General features: G+C 38.7%; 1 protein-coding gene and 1 long non-coding RNA gene across 3 annotated transcripts; one reads left to right on the top strand and one right to left on the bottom strand.

Moving 5' to 3' along the window:
- The first annotated feature begins 258 nt into the window (after window positions 1-258).
- On the top strand, window positions 259-19,521 carry LOC117429242 (trans-1,2-dihydrobenzene-1,2-diol dehydrogenase-like). 2 transcript variants are annotated; one of them, XM_034048536.3, is made up of 7 exons: window positions 259-424; window positions 3,394-3,505; window positions 6,561-6,724; window positions 8,796-9,012; window positions 10,113-10,237; window positions 12,548-12,698; window positions 13,463-19,521. In XM_034048536.3, the coding sequence occupies exons 1-7, from the start codon at window positions 335-337 to the stop codon at window positions 13,570-13,572; spliced, it is 969 nt and encodes a 322-aa protein (XP_033904427.1). In that variant the 5' UTR covers window positions 259-334; the 3' UTR covers window positions 13,573-19,521. The 2 variants fall into 2 exon arrangements, with proteins under 2 accessions (XP_033904427.1, XP_033904426.1); XM_034048535.3 differs by having other exon boundaries at window positions 260-424; window positions 8,760-9,012.
- Window positions 19,522-20,732: 1,211 nt separating this feature from the next.
- LOC131700539 (uncharacterized) lies at window positions 20,733-22,547 on the bottom strand. Its single transcript, XR_009308412.1, has 3 exons — window positions 22,420-22,547; window positions 21,808-22,027; window positions 20,733-21,454 (listed from the first exon to the last, which is right to left on the bottom strand). It is a non-coding gene; the product is annotated as an uncharacterized LOC131700539 (long non-coding RNA).
- Between the last annotated feature and the right edge of the window lie 2,318 nt (window positions 22,548-24,865).

Below are 24,865 nucleotides of genomic sequence, written 5' to 3'. Positions count from 1 at the left end.
CTTTTTTTCTCATCCACAAAAGCAAAACTATTGCTACAAAAGGTTTTTCCTAAAATTATTTGTTTTCGAGAAATTATACATTTCCATTGAGATATATAAACTTTTGACTACAACTGTATATTCATACTGCAAAATGAGAAATAATTTATCTCCAAAAGTAAAGGAAATGAAACCATAATCGCGATGCTGCTCCTTTAAAATGATGTCGTTATTTGGCTCCCCCTGCTGGCCTTGTTGTTAAAGTGGGTCTGCATTTGAATGTGCTGATTCCAGTGCTGTACCGTGACCGCAGCTCTAACGGCAGGTCACTTTCTTCTTGGTTTTCGGTGTCAACATGGCTACGAGGTGGGGGATCTGCAGCGCTGGGAAAATCAGCCATGACTTTGTGGTGGCTTTGAAAACGCTTCCCCGCGAGGAGCACCAGGTAACATTGTTGTATACACTATATACTACAGTAGAACCTACTCACTGCTGTACTGGTTGTGAAACGAATCCAGACAGACTCTCAAGTGCTGCCAAGGCGATTGCGTATATGTGCGTCTGCCTGCAATGAAAAAGACTGATACAGTTGCATTGCGTGTTTAAAATCTACTTTGTCTGTTGACCAAACGACACATAATTACAGAGTAAATAATTGAGGTGAAATTTTGAATAGACAGGTGTGTAGCCGAGGAACTTCGTTACAACACAAATATGTTAATCGACTAGAAATACCTTAATAAAGCCAACAAAAGTAACATTTAGAGATATAGAGAGTGGTGTAGTCCTAAATCTGAAAGTGCCTGAAGGATTTTCTTGAGCAAAAATACTACGAATTCACGTTTTATTTGTACCTTGAACTTGAGGTAACGTTTAGTAATGCGCGACCTTTGTAGGCTACTCCCCCTGATCAGTACCCCGGTGAAGTTAGGTTGATATTGGATATTCGGGTGGATATTCTCTATTCTGATATCAATTCCTACCTCCTACATACAAACTCTCAAATAACTGCTATTTCACCTCATGAAAGAGGCCATGTTAAGGAGTAATTTAAGCCCTGTTTCGTTGATTTGCGAGTTTACTTACCTCTGGTTATGCACACGCAATATACGCATAGATATAGGCTTCGCCACATAAAGTTACTACAATACTCTCTGCTTAGGAATGATGTCGGGAAGATGAGTCTGAATGGTCTCCTGTTTAACTAAGCTTTTGAACACAAGTCTATTCTTTAATGTGTCCCTTTGTAGGCATGTTTTATGTGCTGTTACTTTTTCAAACTTGGCTTTTTGTACGTTTCATATTTTGATCAGATACTATACAAAGGAAGCTCTGCTGCTTTGGCCACAGCCTGTATCAAGTAAATACCCATAATAGTCATCCTTATAAAAATAAATACAAAAATAAACCATTCTACATTCCAATTGCAATGGATCACCCAGTGTCAGAGGTGGCAGTGTCATTCTGCACTGTATGTTACATATACAAACTTTTTTACTTTGGTGTGCGGATCTGTTAAGTGGAGTGTTACCATGACTCCTTGTCATGGCATCTTTCATGAGGTGAAATAGCAGCTATTTGAGAGTTTGTATGTAGGAGGTAGGAATTGATATTAGAATGTGGTGAATGCTCGAATATCCAACATCTTCACCTGGGACCCAAACTGTGCTGCCAGATAGGCGATTTTTAGTGGGGCTTTGCAAAACAAACATCTGCCACCGCTGCCCTCGATTAACTTCCCCCAGCTAAGTCAGACACGGGGGAAACATGTGTACACATTTCAGTCCACACCTAATTCCGCTCATACCAAATTATAGCTGAACATACACCTTTTCCCCGTGCAAATTTACAATGTTACTTTAGGGCACAGTGCCATAAGCCAGTTGCAAGGGCAGTCGTTCATTCCAATACCCAGGTCTCTTAAAACACATGTTTATGTCCACAGTCTTCTTCGTCACTAGAGTTACTGGACAACAAAGCTTCCTAAATATTGAAATGCTTAACTGAACAATAGTAAATGCTAAATTGCAGTATATTCTGAAGGTTTTTTTTTTTTCAAACTTGTTTTCACCAGCATCAGTGAATTGTCGAACATAATAATAATAATAATAATAATAATAATAATAAAATCTCGAATACAAGTTAAAATAACTACAGACACCTGAAATGGCCCCTCTTGCTACTGGACAGAGCGATCTTTAGCAGAAATGTTTCCGGGTTTGGATGCATAAAGACAAGACATCGTGGAGCTCCTTGCAACGTGTTCAATCATTTACCGGAAGCAAACTAAACCGGCCACCAGGTTCATAAACGTAGTCTAACAGGTAGTACTAATAAGGCTGTATTTATTTTGAAGTGCTAAAAATATATATTTACACTATTCTTTCAGAAATGGCAATTGTTTAATGGGAACTACATATTACATGGCAATGGGTACATCCGTGATAGAGGCGAAAAAAATACAGCCTTATACAAGCATAGCAAAGTTTAATTGTACCCAGTGAAAGCATGGTAAAGCAGGGTATGCTTTGTAAAATGCAGTGAGGTATATTAAAAACATGGTCAACTATGGTAAATTAATAGTACAGTGTATAACTAAATGGGGGAAAACAATGGGGGGGGGGGGTGGAATGCAAATTACAGTGCAGATTTACTGTGGTAGACTTTAATAAGTGAACACACATATACATTAACGTATACATATAAAAGACTAATCAATTCAGAGTTATAATGCCCTGTAGACAAAATCCAACAACTGCTGGTGAGCAGCGAAGAGTTTACTGCCCTCTTACTGGGCCCGCAGCAGGTATATGACATCCCAGACAAGGTTCCAGCAAACAGGAGAGGAGACAGCAAACAGCTGGTCTGCACAACTTCACACTAATATGATTTTAATGGACCTGTACTTGTCTTGGACCAGCTTAACCAGCTCCTCAACCAGCACCATGTCTCCTGAACCAGTATGGCCAGCTTGTAGAAGTCATTTCTGGAGTTTCCCCAGGGTGAATACAGATATTTAAAAACATGCTCAACTGTGCAGCAGTGGTTGCAGTACCTTCAGCAGCCGCTGTTGCAGGCAGTTAGTTAAAGAAGCACAGTATACTCTCAAGTATTACAGATGCACTGCAGCTTTGCAAAATGAAACAGGTTTCATCCCATTACTCGCTCTAAAAAATCTCATGTATTTTTTCTGGGTGACACGAACCAGTAAAACATCTACTAGCAGCAGCCTTTTTGGGAATGAGAAATCTTTCTACTTTGTTGGAAGTGTAAAGAAAGGGAAATGAGTGTTTGTGTTCGAATGGGTTTTATATAGCAGCATAACTCAGCTGCCATCCTACTCGTATAATTTTAGGAGCTTGTTTGGAACCAGAATGACAGCAGCCATTAATATTATGGCTCCATTTTTCTCAGGTGGTAGCAGTGGCAGCCCGTGAATTGGGGTGGGCTCAGGACTTTGCAAACAGGCACGACATCCCCCGAGCGTACGGGTCTTACCAGGAGCTGGCCCAGGACAAGGACATTGGTGAGGAGGGCAGGAGACTTCAGATAAGTGCAAATGTGATAGTCCTAATGGGCTACAATGGGCCTGATTCTCAAAGTTATTTACTCGAAATCGTCATTAGCACAATTATTTTGGATAGTGGCAAGATGAGCAGAGGCTGGAGTCAGGAGGCTTTTATTAAAAATAAATCTAACACAAATTCTTAATGAAGGTACCCCCAAGCTTTGCTGTCTCTGTGCAGGGAGCTGCACTCACCCCTGCACTGACTGCTCTGAACTCCCTCAGCCAATACAAAACCTCCTTTATACAGACATGCTCAAATTTGTTGGTACCCTTACAGCTCATTGAAATAATGCTTCATTCCTCCTGAAAAGTGATGAAATTAAAAGCTATTTTATCATGTATACTTGCATGCCTTTGGTATGTAATAGAATAAAGCAAAGAAGCTGTGAAAAGAGATTAATTATTGCTTATTCTAAAGATATTCTAAAATGGCCTGGACACATTTGTTGGTACCCCTTAGAAAAGATAATAAATAATTGGATTATAGTGATATTTCAAACTAAGTAGTTTCTTTAATTAGTATCACACATGTCTCCAATCTTGTAATCAGTCATTCAGCCTATTTAAATGGAGAAAAGTAGTCACTGTGCTGTTTGGTATCATTGTGTGCACCACACTGAACATGGACCAGAGAAAGCAAAGGAGAGAGTTGTCTGAGGAGATCAGAAAGAAAATAATAGACAAGCATGGTAAAGGTAAAGGCTACAAGACCATCTCCAAGCAACTTGATGTTCCTGTGACAACAGTTGCAAATATTATTAAGAAGTTTAAGGTCCATGGAACTGTAGCCAACCTCCCTGGGCGCGGCTGCAAGAGGAAAATCGACCCCAGATTGAACAGAAGGATAGTGCGAATGGTAGAAAAAGAACCAAGGATAACTGCCAAAGAGATACAAGCTGAACTCCAAGGTGAAGGTACGTCAGTTTCTGATCGCACCATCCGTCGCTTTTTGAGCGAACGTGGGCTCCATGGAAGAAGACCCAGGAGGACTCCACTTTTGAAAGAAAAACATAAAAAAGCCAGACTGGAATTTGCTAAAATGCATATTGACAAGCCACAATCCTTCTGGGAGAATGTCCTTTGGACAGATGAGTCAAAACTGGAGCTTTTTGGCAAGTCACATCAGCTCTATGTTCACAGACAAAAAATGAAGCTTTCAAAGAAAAGAACACCATACCTACAGTGAAATATGGAGGAGGCTCAGTTATGTTTTGGGGCTGCTTTGCTGCGCCTGGCGCAGGGTGCCTTGAATTTGTGCAGGGCACAATGAAATCTCAAGACTATCAAGGCATTCTGGAGCGAAATGTACTGCCCAGTGTCAGAAAGCTCTGTCTCAGTCGCAGGTCATGGGTCCTCCAACAGGATAATGACCCAAAACACACAGCTAAAAGCACCCAAGAATGGATAAGAACAAAACATTGGACTATTCTGAAGTGGCATTCTATGAGTCCTGATCTGAATCCTATCAAACATCTATTGAAAGAGCTGAAACTTGCAGTCTGGAGAAGGCACCCATCAAACCTGAGACAGCTGGAGCAGTTTGCTCAGGAAGAGTGGGCCAAACTACCTGTTAACAGGTGCAGAAGTCTCATTGAGAGCTACAGAAAACATTTGATTGCAGTGATTGCCTCTAAAGGTTGTGCAACAAAATATTAGGTTAGCGGTTCCATCATTTTTGTCCATGCCATTTTCATTTGTTTTCTTATTTACAATATTATGTTGAATAAAAAATCAAAAGCAAAGTCTGATTTCTATTAAATATGGAATAAACAATGGTGGATGCCAATTACTTTTGTCAGTTTCAAGTTATTTCAGAGAAAATTGTGCATTCTTCGTTTTTTGTGGAGGGGTACCAACAAATTTGAGCACGTCAGTACATGTGCTCAACTATCCAATTGGCTTGACATTCTCACATGTGTTTAAGTTCCCTTCCAAACAGATCAGACTAACCAATCCAGGCACATTCTCACATGGCTGGCTTGTGTGCCTATTGGAAGGGAACTACACAATGCAGGGATTTCATTTAATTTAATACGCATGTGTGACAGAGATTGAATGATTCTTGGTGTAGATCTGCCACCCGACCTGTGAGGGCGCTGTGTAAAAGGAACAAAGTACCCTTAACTAAACTGCATGACAATTTATTCCTTGGGTTAGGTGGAAGTCGGTCATCTAGAAAAGGGACGGAGCTACGGTACCCAAACTCAATGACCCGGACGGGAAACGGCGTGGCATCCGCGGATTTGAGGAGCGGATGTGCTTGTTACCCTAGGGGTCATGGGGAGGGTAAATAAGGGGTAGTAGTGTAAGTGATCTATTCCTTGGTAAATGGTTAGATACAACCTACAAGGAGCCTGTGTTACATTGCTGAAAACCGTGAGTTTTGTCTTGTGTGTGTTAGTGTTTGTTATAACAGTCTGTTTGTCTTAAACTAGACTACCCATAATCACTTTCACCCCTGCATTCACGGAGAACTATCCACTTACACCACTATCACCTATTCACTGTTACTAAAAACTGTGTTTGTGTTTTGTGTTTAGTGTTGGTGTACAAAAACTGGACGTTAGGTTACGGGTCAAACCTGGGGATTACAATTACAGAGTGATACACGCCGCTGTATCACTCCATCATTATTATTTACAGGTGTTTGCCATAAGGCTGTGGAATAAACCAATAAACACCCTTACACCTGCAAATTATTGTCTTTTTTGTATCCACTCTGCACTGCACTCACCTGTATTCACTCACCACTTTGCCACAGCATGTATACAATATATGCATACAAAATGTATGTACATGGTGTCTTGTCTGCCCAGCGACAACGATAAACAGAAACAACAATGAGGAATCAAACGTAGTACATGCAATGGAATATTAAATAAATGAAATATTAAGAAAGTAGCTGGTCTCCCTTGAACCTTCCGTTGGAAGTGGAGTGACAGCATTGTCCTTACCATGGTAGAAAGAGCTCTTTGGGGTGAACGCAGCAGACAGGCCCTGTTTTCTGTTGCAGACGTGGTGTACCTGGGAACGATTCACCCGCAACACCATCCTGTGGGTCTGCTGTTTCTGCGGGCCAAGAAAAACCTCTTGTGTGAGAAGCCGCTTGCAATGAACATGAGGGAGGTTCTGGAGCTCACCGCTGCAGCCAGGGAGAATGATGTGTTTTTAATGGAGGTAAGGAACTGGGCCCATGGTGCCATGGTATAGGGGCAATGCAGTATTGCAGTGTATATGAGAATACTTCTTCATTTAAGAATGGCTGGTGCCCTGGTAAAACCACTGCCACGTGGAGTGCAAGGTGAGTCATACAGTCAGGGAGTGCAGGTACCGAGTCCTGGCTGTGCAAAGTTGCCAGTCTTTGCTGGGATTCCACAGGAAGCATTGCATTGACTCTGATGCCCCTGCGGCTTTAGGGGACTGTTTCTCCTCACCCGCCTACAGGACAGGTGCCTGGTAAGCTCAGTCAGTCTCGTGCAGGGCTGGTCTTTGTCCTCCAGGGGCTAGCAGCTCGCCAACATTCACTGCGGAGCTCCTGGGTGTAAAAAGTCAATTGTCTTGGTTGTGTATAGTCACTGACCTCCAGGTCTCCTGAGCTGTTGTGGAGAGCTGCTGTGTTAAACATAATTGGACATTCTAAATTGGAGAGAAAAACAGGGGTAAAATAATTAGGCGCTGTACATTTATAAAATATATTAAACACCCCATACAAAGGGGACATTCTGTACTGGTAAGTGGGGGAAGTCAATACTTTTACATGTACTGCATATGTTGGATGTAGGCCAATGATGACTTAGTTGTTATCTTTGTTTAGTTATTATTATTTATTTCTTAGCAGACACCCTTATCCAGGGCGACTTACAGTTGTTACAAGATATCATATTATTTTTACATACAATTACATTATTTTTACATACAATTACCCATTTATACAGTTGGGTTTTGACTGGAGCAATCTAGGTAAAGTACCTTGCTCAAGGGTACAGCAGCAGTGTCCTTATAAAAATGCTTAAAGAGGTAGCTTCAAATGTCATTTGAGTAGATATTTCTAAATCTGCCTTTACCTGGCTTTGAGCTGCTTTGAGCTTGTTTGGAGAATCCTAACTGCAGATGACAATGTGGCTTTTCAGCTAGTCCACCTACTGTGTATGTGCACAGAGAGAGTAGGTGGGACTGGCAGAGTTCAAAGGTTAAAATGTCACTGTGGCAGGGTAGAAAAGCCCTGCACATAATTAGAGGGGGCAGGGCAAAGCCCTTCTTGTAAATGCATTGTGATTTTATAGTCCACGGGAGGGGTGTCATGGCCAAAGACCTAAAAACTACATTTTCCAGAAGCCGTTAGTGCTGAATGGGAAACACCAGGGTGCATTTCAGAGAATGGTAAATTGAATTATTGTTTGAATGGTTGTAATTATTGGTATGTGCACGGGTATATTAGCTGGATTATTGTTGTATGGGTTTATGGTTATTTTAAATGAGTTTAAAAGTACTGTATTATGATTGGGAATGTGTTTTTTTTTTTATTTAAAGCGAGTGATTCTTTGTTATTGTTTGGCAGCCCCAGCCCTGTAAACCCCGTGCAGAATGTGGTCGTCTCCAAATTAATTCATTGGTTGTTAATTTGGAGATGGCCACGTGTATCTACACCTGTGTGTTTGTGGTGGGTGTTGGAGAGGTGGAACGAGAGTGAGACTGGAGAAAATCGAAATCGAAAACAAAACAAAACAAAACATAAAACTAGAGTACAGGTTCAGTGAAGGCGGTTGCCCAGCCTGGCTTAGGTATTGTTTTGTTTTTATGTGTTTGTGATTTGCTTTGTTCAACCTTTTATTTTGCTCGATGAGCGTTGTATTTGTTTAAATATTTATTGTATTTTGTTTCAATAAAAATGGTGCACCAGAGTGCTCTTTCACCCATAGTACCTGTCTGTGTGTTTCTCTGTCTATTCTGGGGACGTCACTACTCGGCCAGCCTGTCACAGTCACATACTGTAGCTTGAATTGAATAAACAAGGCTCTTCAGTGCTGTCAGTTAGGATTCTCCAGACAAGCTAAAAGCAGCTCAAAGCCAGCTTCAGGAGGAGTGACAGAACCACTCTGAATGATTGTAAACAACATTAAACAGTAAAGGAAATAAACAAGTCATTACAATGGCGTTTGAAGCTCCTTCCTCTTGGCACACTAAGGGTTCAGTCGGTACTTGCTTTCCGCAGGCCTTGTGGACTCGCTACTTCCCTGCTTCTATTCAGATCAGTGATGTGCTGGCCCAGGGTGTTCTGGGGGAGGTGAAGCTGGTGAGGGTGGAGTTTGGGATGCCTATGCTTGACGTGTCCCGCGCTGTGAAGAAGGAGCTGGGGGGTGGAGCACTGCTGGATATCGGGGTCTACTGCCTGCAGTTTGCTTGCATGGTGTTCAATGGAGAGAGACCCGAGTCCATCCTGGCTTCTGGCTGCCTGCTGGATACAGGTCTGTCTTTGTGTGTGTGTGTGTGTGTGTGAGTGTGTGTGTGTGCCTGCTGGATACAGGTCTGTCTGTGTGTGTGTGTGCGTGAGTGTGTGAGTGTGTGTGTGCCTCCTGGATACAGGTCTGTCTTTGTGTGTGTGTGTGTGTGTGTGTGTGTGTGCCTGCTGGATACAGGTCTGTGTGTGTGTGTCTGTGCGCCTGCTGGATACAGGTCTGTGTGTGTGTGTGCGTGTGACTGCTGGATAAAGGTCTGTGTGTGTGTGTGTGTGTGTGTGTGTGTGTGACTGTGATTCTGTTTCTTTCTATTTCTTTGCAGGGTGGATGAGGCTGTGACTGTGGTTCTGTTTCTTTCTATTTCTTTGCAGGGTGGATGAGGCTGTGACTGGTTCTCAGGTTTCTTTCTATTTCTTTGCAGGGTGGATGAGGCTGTGACTGTGGTTCTGTTTCTTTCTATTTCTTTGCAGGGTGGATGAGGCTGTGACTGTAGTTCTGTTTCTTTCTATTTCTTTGCAGGGTGGATGAGGCTGTGACTGGTTCTCAGGTTTCTTTCTATTTCTTTGCAGGGTGGATGAGGCTGTGACTGTGGTTCTGTTTCTTTCTATTTCTTTGCATGGTGGATGAGGCTGTGACTGTAGTTCTGTTTCTTTCTATTTCTTTGCAGGGTGGATGAGGCTGTGACTGGTTCTGTTTCTTTCTATTTCTTTGCAGGGTGGATGAGGCTGTGACTGGTTCTCAGGTTTCTTTCTATTTCTTTGCAGGGTGGATGAGGCTGTGACTGGTTCTCAGGTTTCTTTCTATTTCTTTGCATGGTGGATGAGGCTGTGACTGTGGTTCTGTTTCTTTCTATTTCTTTGCATGGTGGATGAGGCTGTGACTGTGGTTCTGTTTCTTTCTATTTCTTTGCAGGGTGGATGAGGCTGTGACTGGTTCTCAGGTTTCTTTCTATTTCTTTGCAGGGTGGATGAGGCTGTGACTGTGGTTCTGTTTCTTTCTATTTCTTTGCAGGGTGGATGAGGCTGTGACTGTGGTTCTGTTTCTTTCTATTTCTTTGCAGGGTGGATGAGGCTGTGACTGTGGTTCTGTTTCTTTCTATTTCTTTGCAGGGGTGGATGAGGCTATGACTGTGGTTCTCAGGTTCTCCAGTAACAGGATGGCTGTCTGTATCTGTACCATTTCCGTTCAGCTGCCAAATGAAGCATTCATCTTCGGCACAAAGGGAACTATAAAGGTAAAGATTGATGGTAACATTTAAAAGAGTCCTAACCTATGCTTTTAAAAACCCATTCCTTATCTGTTACTAGCATCAGAGGCGTGCCATAACCCTTTCAAGGTACAATATACAGTCAAGAATTATCTACAATAGTGATGAAGGGGCAGAGAAGGAAGATTCATGCGAAAAAGAATCCCTGCCGCTTTCAGTAATGTGCCTCCTGTATTCAGCACTATATTATTATTATTATTATTATTATTATTATTATTATTATTATTATTATTATTATTATTATTAATAATCATTAATAATTGATTCAATAACACATTATGTCATAGAATCTCTCTGGAATCATTAATATTCAGCTGGAGTTAATTACAGGCTGGTTGTAATGGTATAATACCAAAGAGACAGATTTGTATTACATTGCAGTAGTTGTTATCTAATTCATGTTAATATTGGATTCGGCTTTCGCCAAGATAAAAGGAGATAGTGGTGGTGGGGACCAACCAAGACATAGTTTCACTATAATATATAAGGCTTCTGTGGGTACTATTGTAGGCAGTTAATATATTCTTAAGAGCAATAAATTAAAGGACCTCCAAAATAGAGCTGTGGGTACTATTATAATGTACAAACCCGTTTTTAATATTGCTCTCTGAAAACGATGGCGGATTTACACGTTACAACAAGCCAAAAATAGACCACGTTCCAGACTGTTCAAAGTTCATAAATCGTGTTTGTTCCACATGAGCGAATGATTCAATACTGGGAATCTCTTCTTAGAAAGATGGTATTTATTAAGCATGCAACAATATAAAGGTTTGAAAATCACACAAAACAGTTACACAATTAATGTTGCATTAAAAGCATTACAATGAGAACTAAGATTTAAAACAACAATTTACCAACAAAATACTAGTACATACTGACACAACAAGGGGTCACACAATACCTGAATAGATATTTAAGAGTATTGTTACCTAGCCTGAAAAGCAGTTCTGTTACCTTGTGTTTCTCCGAGTGTCAGGGCCCCCAACCTTGATGGATAAATACTGAGAGCTGAGGGCTCCAGGTGCAGTCTTGTAGTTTCTTAGAGTCTGAGCAAGCAGGGATCAGCAGCCAGTCTGGGGCTAAAGCAGGTCTGGATAGCACTGGGGTCTCAGATTAGAGGGCTAGAGCAGAGGCTAGCGTAGGCGGGTAGAGCTGGGGAATCAGATTAGAGGGCAAGCGTAGGGGGTTAGAGCTGGGGAAAGGGAGCTGGGGCTAAAGCAGGGGGTTTTATACTTTTCAAACAAAGAGATTATTTCAATTTCCCACTGCATGCTCCGATTGGCTATTTGGTAGCGAATGGGCTTGCAATCTTGATTGATTGCTCCCCCCTTCCTCTGTCTGATTAGTTCTTTATCTTAATCTGGAAAGGGGAAACTTTTAAAACGTGCATAACTTTTGCTAAATAATTCAGATTTTGTCATGAATTCACGTTATTCTTACCATAAGAAATTACATTTCTTTAGACACCAAACATGTCGGGTTGCGACTTTGGTTAGACATTGCAAACAGTTTAATTCTCTTAGGGATTTATTACCTGGGTTATTCTATACTTGTTAGGCAATTTAAGAATAAAAACGCTTGCATCTTGTACTCATAGTGGTATTAAATCAATATGATGTGAAATTTGTCTTAAATCTCTAAGCTATTTTTCTCTCTTTCAGACTCCTATTCTAAACCACCTCTCTCACTAGACGGGTTAATTAAATTATGGAGACGGTTTTGATCAGCCTTTTGTTTCCTGAGTGCCTGGTGCATTCAAGGTGTTCGGTTGATTGTTATCTCTAGGCAAAGATAGACAAATTAGATTAAAGTTCATTCAATGTAGATTCCTGATACAATATCATAAGAACATAACATAAGAAAGTCCATGACATTTGCAATATATTTGAGATGACAATGTCTATAGAATCTACACTTCAGTGCTTTTCCTCCAGGTAATGTGGATTTCCTATTGGCCTGGTGCTGAAGTGTAATGCTGGCTCCAGGGATCAGCCTATTTGGGGCCTCCCTGACGCATCAGCACACACAACAGTGGCGACGCTGGCTCCAGGGATCAACCAAAGTGCGGCCTCCCTAGTAACAGTATGTTCAGCACAAAAAAAACAAATAGTTGCTGAAAATACTTTTTCCTAAAGAAGCTTATGGCTGGTAACAATGTTTTGATTAGTCACAATGTTTGTCACTGAATTTATGAAGTTTCTTTTAGTATTTGTAAATTGAGCGCTCTAGTGTGAGTAATAGCTGTGGATGATATGAATCTCTATTACCTTCCAGATCCCAGCTCCCATGTGGTCCCCCACCTCTTTGATAGTGAATGGGAATGAAACGCAGTTCCCACTGCCTGAACCTTCCCAGCCTCTCAACTTCCCCAACAGTACAGGGCTGCGCTATGAGGCTCAAGAGGTTCGGAGGTGTTTACTTGCAGGTACTGGGTTGGATAGGGGTGTGTTCTCTATGAGTGTCTAATTGAATTGCTGATTATACACTTTGGCGTGCTATTGCTCAATGGTGAAGCCTCTTCTAAGTGATTTGAGGGTTGGATGAAACATCTCAATAGCAGTGCTGCTCATCCTTTTTTGCTAATCATTTTTCTGTACAATAAATAATCAAGAACAAATGATCCATAGCATCATGGTAACAGATTGTTTTCTGTGGTGCTTGGGTTTGGGACATTAGAAGCCATTTTCCTGATCCCTTTCTTGCTTATTAAATATCTAGTAGGTAATAATCCCCATTATTCCCCATTCAAAGATTCTAATAGGCAAGGCGCCCCACAGGTACATTGTTGCAGGATGACTAAAGGGTTGATTTGATCAGCCTATACCCTGGGAAACCACAGCTACATTTCATCAGAGCATTTTACAGCACTAGTCCATCACTTTGCATCAATCCGTGGTGATTCCAGTATTTCCTGGAAAAATAGATGCTGGTGCAGTCCAAAGGCATTCCCCAGATCTGTAAAATGCTCTAATAAACCCTGCTGTGGCTCATCCCAGTAGTGGACAGGCGGGTCAGCATTTCTGCAGTGGTGATTGCCTCGGCTGGTAAAGCATGCCTACAAAGTGGAATTGGAATGTTCTTTTGTAATGAAGACAATGTGTTATCCGATTGGGTGCGCTGGTGAGGATACTGTGTTGCATTGAATGTGTTCCTGATTTTTGAAGCCTAATAGCAGGTGTATTTTGCCAGGTCTCAAGCAGAGTCCCAGAATGACGCTGGAGGACACAGCTCTGTTAACCAGTATTTGTGACGAAGCTCGCAGACAGGTGGGAGTGGTGTACTGCCAGGATGCAGAATAGAGTGTGGGAGGAGGCTCACTACTCAACTACACCATTCTATTGCTGATTGTATAGTGAACTGTTCAGTGCTGCTTTTTATTTCCACTAATACACTGAAGCATTCTCTAATCCAATATTTTCTAATCTGTGTTGTCTTTTGTTATTATTATTATTATTTATTTCTTAGCAAACGCCCTTATCCAGGGCAACTTACAATTGTTACAAGATATCACATTATACATTATTTCACATTATACAGATACCACATTATTTTACATACAATTACCCATTTATACAGTTGGGTTTTTACTGGAGCAATCTAGGTAAAGTACCTTGCTCAAGGGTACAACAGCAGTGTCCCCCACTGGGGATTGAACCCACAACCCTCCGGTCAAGAGTCCAGAGCCCTAACCACTACTCCATACTGCTACCCTTGTTGTTGTATTTTACCTTTTAAACATTTCTAATGTCTCCCAAAAGTACCACTGAAGAGAGACCTCTACATGCCTTCTGCTGCTGAAGATAAAAGAAAAAGTTTGTTTACATATAGAGGTTCTGAATTCCCATTTGGTTTAGGCTGCCTGGCTACTTTTCTAGGACCTGTCTCCCTGATTGGGTTTGGCATTGCCCTGGTGCACAACATGTTCTCCTGGTAACCCTGGTGTGGGGCATGTTCTCCTGGTATACCCTGGTGTGGGGCATGTTCTCCTGGTAAACCCTGATGCATAGCATGTTCTCCTGGTAAACCCTGGTGTGGGGCATGTTCTCCTGGTAAACCCTGGTGTGGGGCATGTTCTCCTGGTAAACCCTGCTGTGGGGCATGTTCTCCTGGTAAACCCTGGTGTGGGGCATGTACTCCTGGTAAACCCTGGATCTCTTGATTACTCTGGAAGGCAGAATGAATAGTTTACTCAGCAATGCTGCACCCTTAAGGTGTTGGAACAAACATGGGCAGCAATACACTGACATGCTCATTAAACTGTTTATTAGGCACACAGCAGGGAACTCGAATTAAAGGACTGTAGTTACAGACAAAGCTGTATTTGTTCTTGCAGGATATGTCACTCCAGCATGTAGCTCAGTCCACAACAAAATAAGAAACAAACATGCTTTAAACTTCAGGATGTGACTGAATTTATATACAAAGTGAATCTCAGCAAAGAGAAGAATACACAAGTTAAGAGAACAGTGATACCGAGTTACTTTCACTGATATTACTTTACTTGATTATTGTTTTGTAAAAATAATTTGAAAATAGTGGAGTTTACAGCTTGAGTATATAAGCCTTTTTGGTTTGCAATGCTCAGGTGTACAAGTGATGCAGGTGCTCCAACAACGACAGACACAAAGTTCACGGTTCAAAACAGTTCTTTATTTCTCTGTTTCCTGGTTTGCAACCGGTTAAATAACAAGGCTGGCTCTACACAACGATGTGTATTGCCAGCTTATAAACCACGGGGTTCATGCCCGAAATAATAAAACAAAGAATAACACACAACACAGACACGGTCATTTCTCTTGACAATGTGTGCTCTGAGTGCAGGTGCGGTGCAAGGTAATTACAGTGACAGTCGTGCAGTGTAGTCTGGGCTTGATGCTGTCTAACAGTGACAAACACAGACAGTTAGTTTCCACAAACAAACAAAACACTTAACACTCACGATGTACTTTACACAGCCTGTTTCCTTTCTCTGTCAATAACCACATCAAAGGAACAGATTACATCGTCACATCCCCAATTATACCCTTAGTCACGCCCCCCGTGATAGCTAGTTCAGTCACATCTCCAATCCATGACTGACACATCGCGTACCGCTTTAGGGCGATGACTTCGGGCATTGTGACTCCGCCCCCTTCCTGGATGGCTGGCTTCTGACTCACCCTGGAATGAACTGTCAAACCATCCTGTACGAGGCACTCTGTTCCTGTTAGACAGCGCCCTCACAGACTGGGAGGGAGATTATTGACTAGGATTCATTTGCTCTCTGTCACACCCTTACACATGACAGATAACTTTGTATACCTATACAAGAAGACACAGAACTCAGGAAGGCAGACAGACAGATACATAGACAAAAGAAAGGATGATAAAAGGAGTTAAGCCATACCACAGTAGTTCATAATCACGCAGTGCTCTCCTCAAAAAAGGTTGTTTGGCTCCCCAGAATTCCACCGGTTGAAATCCAGCCTGAACCATCTGTCCAGATCAATATATTCTCCTGCAGACGGAGACAGGGAGACCTTTGTGACAGACAGCCTGAATGTGCCATTTCTACTCGACAGGGTCACAGCCACTATTAGAACTCTCTACCTATCTTTTAGTATTAGTAGCTTTTGATATGGATTTTGTTATATGGTTTACCGTCAGGAGTTTGAGGAGGATTTGATATAGATTTACCGTCAGGAGTTTGAGGAGGATTTGATTGTGCAACAGCTAGAGAGCTGAGAATGTCTCTTCAGCCAAAGAAGCAGGCGCGGTAATTTAATGTTACCATAATGAAAAACCATGAAAGCTCATTAGCGCCACTAAGTAAAATATATTTCTTGCGTTATTACGAGATAATATTACTGCGTAGTAAATAGATAGTTTAGGTCATTCACACCACTCATCACTATTCCCCTTCAGTCTCTTCATTTTGCTTTAAAATGGGTTGTACTGTATGGTTGTATTTAATGATAAACTAATACACAGTATTTATTATGTAGGTAAGACACTCTGGCACTTATGTGTAGAACTTGATGTCTCCTTTATCGTGCCAGTAATAGTGTTTACCATGACAGTATTTCATTGGGTGATATATAAATACTATTTACTGTCAAAAAACATCATTCATCACGACGTTAGATTAACGTGCCCTTGGAGGCCATATTATTCGTCTGATTCATAAAGCTGAATGGTGCTGTTAATTGACCCTCACCGGCATCATTACCACATGCCCCAGACCAGGTGAAGAATACAGCATGATTCAGGTGTCCTCAGAGTTGGTCAAAAGCGGAGGATGTCTAGTAACCTCTCAGAGTGGGCTAGTTTTCATCAAGGAAAGTCGGTACATTCAAAATGAAATGCCATGTTGTAGCCAGAGAGGGAGCTTTTGTGCATGCGTTCAGCTATTTCAGCGTTCAGCTATTTTATTAAATAAACAAAACAAACGATTTGAACAAACAAGACAAACAAAAAGGGCACGTTGGCCAAACAAATAAACAAATAATTATCGTGCTGGTGTAAACCAGCACGCTTAGCAGTTATTTATAAGTTTCATTTTCTCTCTCTCCTCGCTCTCTCCGCTCTCACTCCTAACACACTCTCCCCTGAGGGTAGAGAGCTGCAGGTTTATATACAGTGACCATCTCCCGATTAGCAACAATTAATCAATGAATTAACTCGGGAGATGGTCACCGTCTGCACGAGTTTAATAAGGATGTGTGACTGTCAGCTAGCTAAATAAATCACTAGCTGATCAGTCACGCATCCTCACAAGGTTTTTAAAATATAAAAACAATAACAAATACGTGGCGCTTTTATCTGCACCGCAAACAATAATACAAATAATAAAAACACAGTGCACATATAAATATAGGGACGGGACACTCCGCCACCTGGCCCTATAATCTCTCATTTAATTATGATTTGGCGCTTAGTGGAAAAGCATACAACACTTCAAATAAAATGGTATTCTCAGTCACCTATTTTTCATAATTTTGCGCTCCTGTCAGGCGGTCGTCCCTTCTCATTTCCTCAGTGGAGAGATAAGGGAATACATACTCTTGTGGATATTTGTAGAGATAAATGCCTTCGCACATCCGTCTTCGCTCTGCAGTGCGTGCCTATGGGGTACCCTGGGGGACAGAATTGCCATCACATGCACTGCATGAGACACAAGGGGCAAAACTAAAGGGTTGGTTTCCACACTTTATATTCATCTGCTGAAGTCCTCATATAAACCTTTGGTGTCCAATACTGTTTGGAACAGGGATTTATCTTCTGAAAATGAAGGAATTTGTTGGGAAACTGTTTGGGATAATTTAAACTCTGCCAAATCCAAATCATCAGCTGATTCATTACAATTTTCTGCATAGAACATATTTCACTCCTCATAGACGTCATCAAATGGATGCACGTTCTGTCCTCGGGGCACCATGGGTTTCTCTTTACATGTGGTCTGGGAGTGTCCGGATGTGGGCTTGTTCTGGGATGGGGTTTCTTCAGCTTTGTCCACCATTTTTTAAAAGAATATTCCTTGTTCTGCTAAGGTGTTACTGATGAATGATGATTCATCCCTTGACCTGTCATTGCAGCAAAAGTGCATTTGATTAAAAAGAGTGGGGGGCTGTACGTTACCGTTACTGCCGCTAATGAGAAATTATGGTAACTAAATTATTCTTCTGTGCGAGGTCTGTTTATGTCATAATATTATAAAAAAGCAGAAAATGTTTAATAAAAATGATTGCAGTTAAAACATGATGTATACTATACTATTATTGATATAGATCTTGTTTTTATTAATGTGTATCTGTAATAAAACAAAATAAAATGAAATTTGTGAAAAATGAAATTAACAATTATAAAAAAATAAAAATAATTTCACAGGGCTCTAGTTCTGCCTAATCGTTGTGTTTTACTGTAGAATCTCAGGACAGATCGTACCAAATTTTATATTATATTATGGTTTATTTTGAAGGCTGGTATTGCTTTGAGGCGAATACCCTGGAAATGCTATATCAATTCTAACATAACACTGGAATGGTCGATTTGCACAGAAGTAAAAAGACAGGATGCCTGAGTTTGAAATTTGACAGAAGGTCCCAATGTTCTGTTAAAAAAACCTGAGGACCTCTGAGAAAATGATCTGGGATAAAAATAACTACATTTCACCTGTTTAGTGGGCTTCAGATGTATTTTATCGGTCTGCTTTCCTAGCATAATTTCTGTGTTTAGGAACATGTGTTTAAGCCAATATTAATAATAAAAATGTCTGTGTTTAATTAACCAATAATTAGGTAATTGAAGTATTTTGTTATTTGTAATGCATGCATGGTTAACTCGTCTGAATAGGAGAGGCTACTTACTGGTTGGAAAACATATAAATCAGGTTTGTAGCCTATTCATTGCTTTAAGTGGAGAAAATGGCACAGTTTGGTGTGCTTGTTTGGGTTGTACATCAAGAGCAGGGATATATCTTGGAAGATGATCCTCTCAGAAGAGTGAGAACCCAGATTTGAGCTGCGACTTGACCCTCTGGACTACTCTGATGCTGTGAATCGTAGCAGGTACTGTATCAGCCAGTGTTGCCAGATCTGAAAAATGAAAATATCGTATTGGAGCCTCAAAATTATTGTATTTCACGAAAAATCATCGAACATTCCAAAAATTAAAGAACACTTTAATGAATTGATGTAAACAGATTTTTGGCCTTTTAATATATGATCATATTGCTATAAATAGATGTTAACCACTGAATTCCATTTATTCATTTGATCACATCGTATTCATTCTTCTTGCTTTGAGTAAATGTATATTTTTTTTATTACAGGATGCCTCACTCTGGCACTTCTTGCTGAAGGATTGCCGTGTTCCACCAGATCTGCTATTTTCGGAACTGCTGATGACGTAAAATGTCACTTGCATCATTTACATACAGGTTTCCCGTTTAAATACAGAACAGTGTTTCTGCCACTTTTTATGTTAATTACACCCATTCCGACTGTCGGAAACCCTCAGAAAAGTGTTTGATTTTGTGACGTAAAAAACAGTTGGGATAAGTGTCGGTTTAAAACTGGTGGAGACAGCAAGTTTCGAACTGTCGAGAGACACTTGATTTTCGGGGCCATTGACTTTAAATGTCCACAAATTTCAAATTCGTCTTATTTGGGCAGCTGATAGGAAATGTACAAGTCTGATTTCAAGTTGGTCTTATTTGAGCAGCTGATAGGAAATGTACAATTGTACAAAATATGTACACTTGTTTGTATTCGTCGTATAATAAACTTGGTTCATTAAGTTATCATGTTCATTATGTATATTTGGTTTTATAGGTTTATAATAATAATATAATATGAAGTCAAGAAACTTAGTCAACACGGGTCATTTCTGTCTCTCCAGATGAGATACTCGGGCTTTAGTGGGTTAAAACCTATACATTTTATTAAAAACACAGGTTAGCCCATTTTGAACTGTCATTTCTGCCTCTCCAAATGACCCTTACGGAAATGAAATATATGCAGAATATATTTTTCAAAATATATTAATGGAAGAAAATATATATTTTAAAATATGTGTGACAATATACTGTCATATGTTCCTGGAAAATATATTACAATATCTTGTAATATACTGTAATATACTTTAAAATATGCAAATTATTGCTGATTAGGATATTGAAATATATTTTTGAAAATATATAAATATATTGGATTTTTGAAAATATAATTAAAAATATATTTTAAATATATGAGAATATACTGATAGTCCTTTTAAACATTAATATATTGCCAATATATTTTGAAACGTATGAGTAATATATCCAACAAAGATATTATAAATATATTACTTTATATAGTACTTAATTATGTGTAACAGCATATATTTAAAATGTGTTATGCATTAGGAATCTTGTACACGTTTGTATTCCTATATTTGTGGGGACTTCTCATTGACTCTCACTATATTTGTATTTACTATTTCTAACTCCAGTCAGACAAAATTCCACACAGGGTGAAAGTCGACAACAAATGAATTATTTTGGCACGTTTCTTTTTGAAGGCATATTTTGTTCTATAAAAGGTCTTTTACAAAGTGGGGACGTCCCCACAATGTCGTTTTTTCAGGAGCTACTATCTTTGTGGAGACATTTTATCAAATTTTGTCCCCACATTGATAGTAACACATGCCCACACACACACCAAAGTTTTCTGTAGTTATTTAAACATGTATCTGATGTTTAAGTGAACCACATATAGTACATCTAGAGATACACCATGAGATTGTTTGCAGCAAAATACAAAGAGAACAGAATTAAGTAAAATGCCAGACAATTAATGGAAGGATTCAAATGGTAGGCATCCACAAGTAGTCTTTTCAAATTTTTTTCAAAAAATGTTTACAATAAACACATTTTCATTAACATGTTTCTTTTTAATGACAATTTGCATAATCATAGACTTATATAGACTTTTAGCCTCGGTCTTATAAGATTTTAACTTTTAAATGCAAAAAGTCAATTTTAGAAAATTAGGAGCAGCATTTGCTCTGAAGCAAAACACTTTACAAATCCCCTTGGTAAAGTCTTGCATCTTTTCTGCCTCATCATGAAAGCAAGTAAACCAAAAAGCAAGGTCAGCAACAAGCAATATTACTGTACTTACTGAACAAAACATTTCTTAATTTAAACAGACTTTTAAAACAGTCAACACACCTTTGGTAAATGGTCATGTGTTTAGCACATAAACTATTGTAATAATCTCTATACAAAATAAGATTTGTTGGCCATAACTGCAATTATTTCAGCTATACCCTACTAATCTTATTTTTGTATAGGAGGTTGTGCTGTAGGAGAGTGGTGAATAAAGATATAATAAGCATGGAGATCAGAAAAGTAGCAGTGTTATCCTTATTAATGTGAGTCCCAATCCAACTGAAAAATATTTTTATCCCTGAAATTTCCACTTATTAAATGCTTAATTCTTCCGACTAAATCACCCACTATGTATATAACAAACTGCTAAAGGAACAAGAAAATATTAAAAGCAAAACACAAAAATCCAAGTGCTTCGACAGAGTTAACACTGTTTTCGGTTGCAGGTCTAGTGTCCTTCTTCAGCTGGTAACAAAACTCGTTGATTTTTCCATTTATAGTCTTCCCAATATCCCCTCGTTTAGTGCCAGGAAATTTCCTCTTTGTTGCATCTGTGTACAGAAATTAGTAAGGAGTAAATTAAATTGTTAACAGAAACCAAGTTCCCAGGGTTCACGACGACCGATAAATGAAATAAATGGTAAAAAACTACTGAAGAACTACACTTGCACTCGCCCATTCAAAACTTCACACTATCTGGGTTTATTTGGTTCCCAGACAATCACTGAAAAAAAAAGCTAATGTTTTATAGACATGCTATCTTCATCAGAATATATGTGCTATTGAACTGTACTTGATCAACCGTATTAACTGCATAGTATAAATTACAATAATGAGAATGCATCATATAATATTCAATTACAACTGTAACAGATTCTAGATGAAGATCAAAACATTCGCTTACCAATAATAGCATTCAACTTTTTTTGGTCCAAAGCTTTTCGTCTCTCAGTGCTGCTATGGAGTTTACTGGAACCTCCAGTTAAATTGGAATTAATCAAGATGTCAGTTGGAAACAGCCCAAGCAACAGTGTCCGAGCAAAAGAACTGTTTGAAGTTTGTGCTTCAGCACATACCCAAGTGGTCTTTGACACAGTGACTCTACTACCAGGAACTATTTCCACCTAATAAATAAATGAATGAATAAATAAAACCACTAAAGGTAAAGCAAATTAACATGGTATTGTTATTCAAAAATACAATTAAAGCAACATTGTCAGCTGAATGACCAACGTGATAATTGTGATCCTTTATAATACTGCTGCAGTAATTACATTACAAATATTAAAAAGTATTTCTGTTGTAACTAGTTTATAGGTATTTATCATCTTTGAACATTCTGAAAATATGCATGGAAAATGAAGTATTAACAACTCTAAATGAATTATATGAATTAAAATTACATAATATCAACACCATGAACACTATGACAATTATAAGTCACTTAAAATAGTAACCCCAGATGTTATTTTGTCAAACCCTAATTTAACATTCTACAACAGAAAGTGCAATTTACCATGTCATCCACACTGTTTTTGCTGACAGTGTCATTTGAACTTGATGTAGAACAAGGTGTAGATGTCATCAGGCTTGGTGAAAAGCTGCGATGCTGCGATTCTGATTCAACCTTTCTGAGTAGTTTGAGCACTATTGGAATTTCTGAGAAGTTAGAACAATATAATTAAGTGAATATACAACCAAAACATTTGACACAGTAAACACTGTGAATTCAAAATAAAGGGGTACAATTATAAAGTATATTACTGGATGATGAATACGGGAACACATAGTTCAGCACTTACTAGATTTGTTCCATGTGATGCTAGTGTCAAATGGTTTTGTTCCAACTGAGATCTGAAGTTCTTTGTTGAACCCATAACTGAAGTAGTAATTTGTTTACTTAGACCATTTAAATTATATTGCACTCTAAACTTGAAGATTTTTGCAAATATATATCTTCTAGGTTACCTAAAATCTTAAACTTTTTAGGAACAAATAATTGAAGAGGTTTAAAAATAATTAGGTCTCAGAATAATAAATACAAATACAAACATTGGGCCCAGATGTACCAAGGAACACTACAGGTCAACTGTAAGCAATTCTACTTTACATTATCATTTAAAGGTTAATAGCACTTTTGTTTTCAAAGATCAACTAATCAATTATAATTATATGTTGCTATAACACATTGTCATTACACTGAGATAAATTAATACATTGCTATTGTATCAATATAACATCACATATTAAAAGAATAGGAATTTCAAATAAACAATATAAATACACATACAAATGAATTAAAAGTTACGCTCCCTGCTAATAATAATGCAACAGTACCGATTTACCAAAGTTCTAACACTCGGTATACCTTTTCATTTGTTTTAAGGGGCAACCTTTAGAAAACTCAGTGAATTATTGTACCATGTGACAACCCTATTACAAAAATGTCATCATGTTACTTATTAATCACTTAACTAACCTTGTATAATGTCTTCTTTCATCTGTTTATTTTTTGCCTCCAGAACCCTTACTTTGGACTCAAGGCTGAATATTTTTCTGTGAAGCATTTCAATTTTATAGCTGTGATCTGGCTCAGAGATTACACTTGAGTCAACATCAGTGCTATTAACATCTTCCTCATGCTGGCCTCTGCTCTCCTTGTGTACCAATTAGGTTTTGGCCTTCCTTTTTGTTACATATGATCTTTCTGCCTCATTTCTTTCATCTTCTTCCAGCTGTTTTTGTTTGGACTTCTATAACAAGGATCATCAATAAAAAATAAAAATAATAATAATAAAAAAATTAAGAAATCCTATCACAGGAACTAACAAAAAAAGTCATACAAGTCAGTCTTACACCAACGGCTGTTTGTGGTCAACACACTTTTATTAACGACAAATTAATCAAACATTGGTATTTACTAATAATTATATTTATAATATCAATATTATGTATTTATACTTTGTTGTCTATGTACTGATTTGTATTGGGCCTTCCTTTTTGTTTCAGCTATTTGTCAATTTGTTTCTAGCTTCTCCAAATTTGTATTTGGTTTTCTATAACACAAATATTTAAAAGACATATCACAAAAAAGGCTAGGTTACTGTACACAACTACATAAAAAATAGAATTATAGTTTGTGTCTGGTCATTTACATTTCATCTAAACATAACCCACATCTCTCAAATACACTATTATCACCTTTACAGCACTTCAACTTTACTAAAACAATCAATTAATTCACCATCATTGGATTCTTCCTCACAATGGACTCTTCTCCATGGATTTGTTTTGGACCTTCCTTTTTAGTGAAATTATTTGTTCTGCCTCTTTTCTACTAGCTTCTTCAACAAATGTGTCTTTGGTTTTCTGCAATAACAGTAATTAAACATCTTAACATGAAACTGATGAAAAATCATTTAACAATGCAGATTTTTCTCCAGTCTGCATTCTTTCATAGATAATTCATCTAAAGATAGCCCAAATTACTCAAATGTATTATCATTCAACAACACTTTAACTTAAAATGTGTAATGTGAAAGTAATTTTACCTTTTTAGCACTTAAAGAGAGTTCCTCATTAGAGTCTTCTGAACTGGATTCCAGCCACTTTGACCTTTTGATCTTCCTTTTTAGGTCCTACTCATTTTTATTTCTAGACTTCTGAGTTCTTTTTCTTGTCTGGGAAAACAAATTTAACACTACGTGAACAAACAGGTACATAAACCACATCTCCTAGCATTTGACAGATGTGACCTTTTACATTCAAAAAATATGGGATACAAAAAAAAAAAAATAGCACTGTCAGGGACGCCATTTTACAACAACTGAAAGCTGCATTTCTTATTTTCGACTTGCAAATAAAAACATAAATCGTGAATTATTATTTTTATTATTATTATTATTATTATTATTATTATTATTATTATTATTAAATCCATTTAATAAAAAAGTATATATCCT

The sequence above is a fragment of the Acipenser ruthenus genome, chromosome 24 (genome assembly GCF_902713425.1).
Source record: "Acipenser ruthenus chromosome 24, fAciRut3.2 maternal haplotype, whole genome shotgun sequence".
Classification (NCBI taxonomy): Eukaryota; Metazoa; Chordata; class Actinopteri; order Acipenseriformes; family Acipenseridae; genus Acipenser; species Acipenser ruthenus.
Note: the sequence above shows the minus strand (reverse complement) of the source record. Positions and strands in the feature narration are given on the sequence as shown.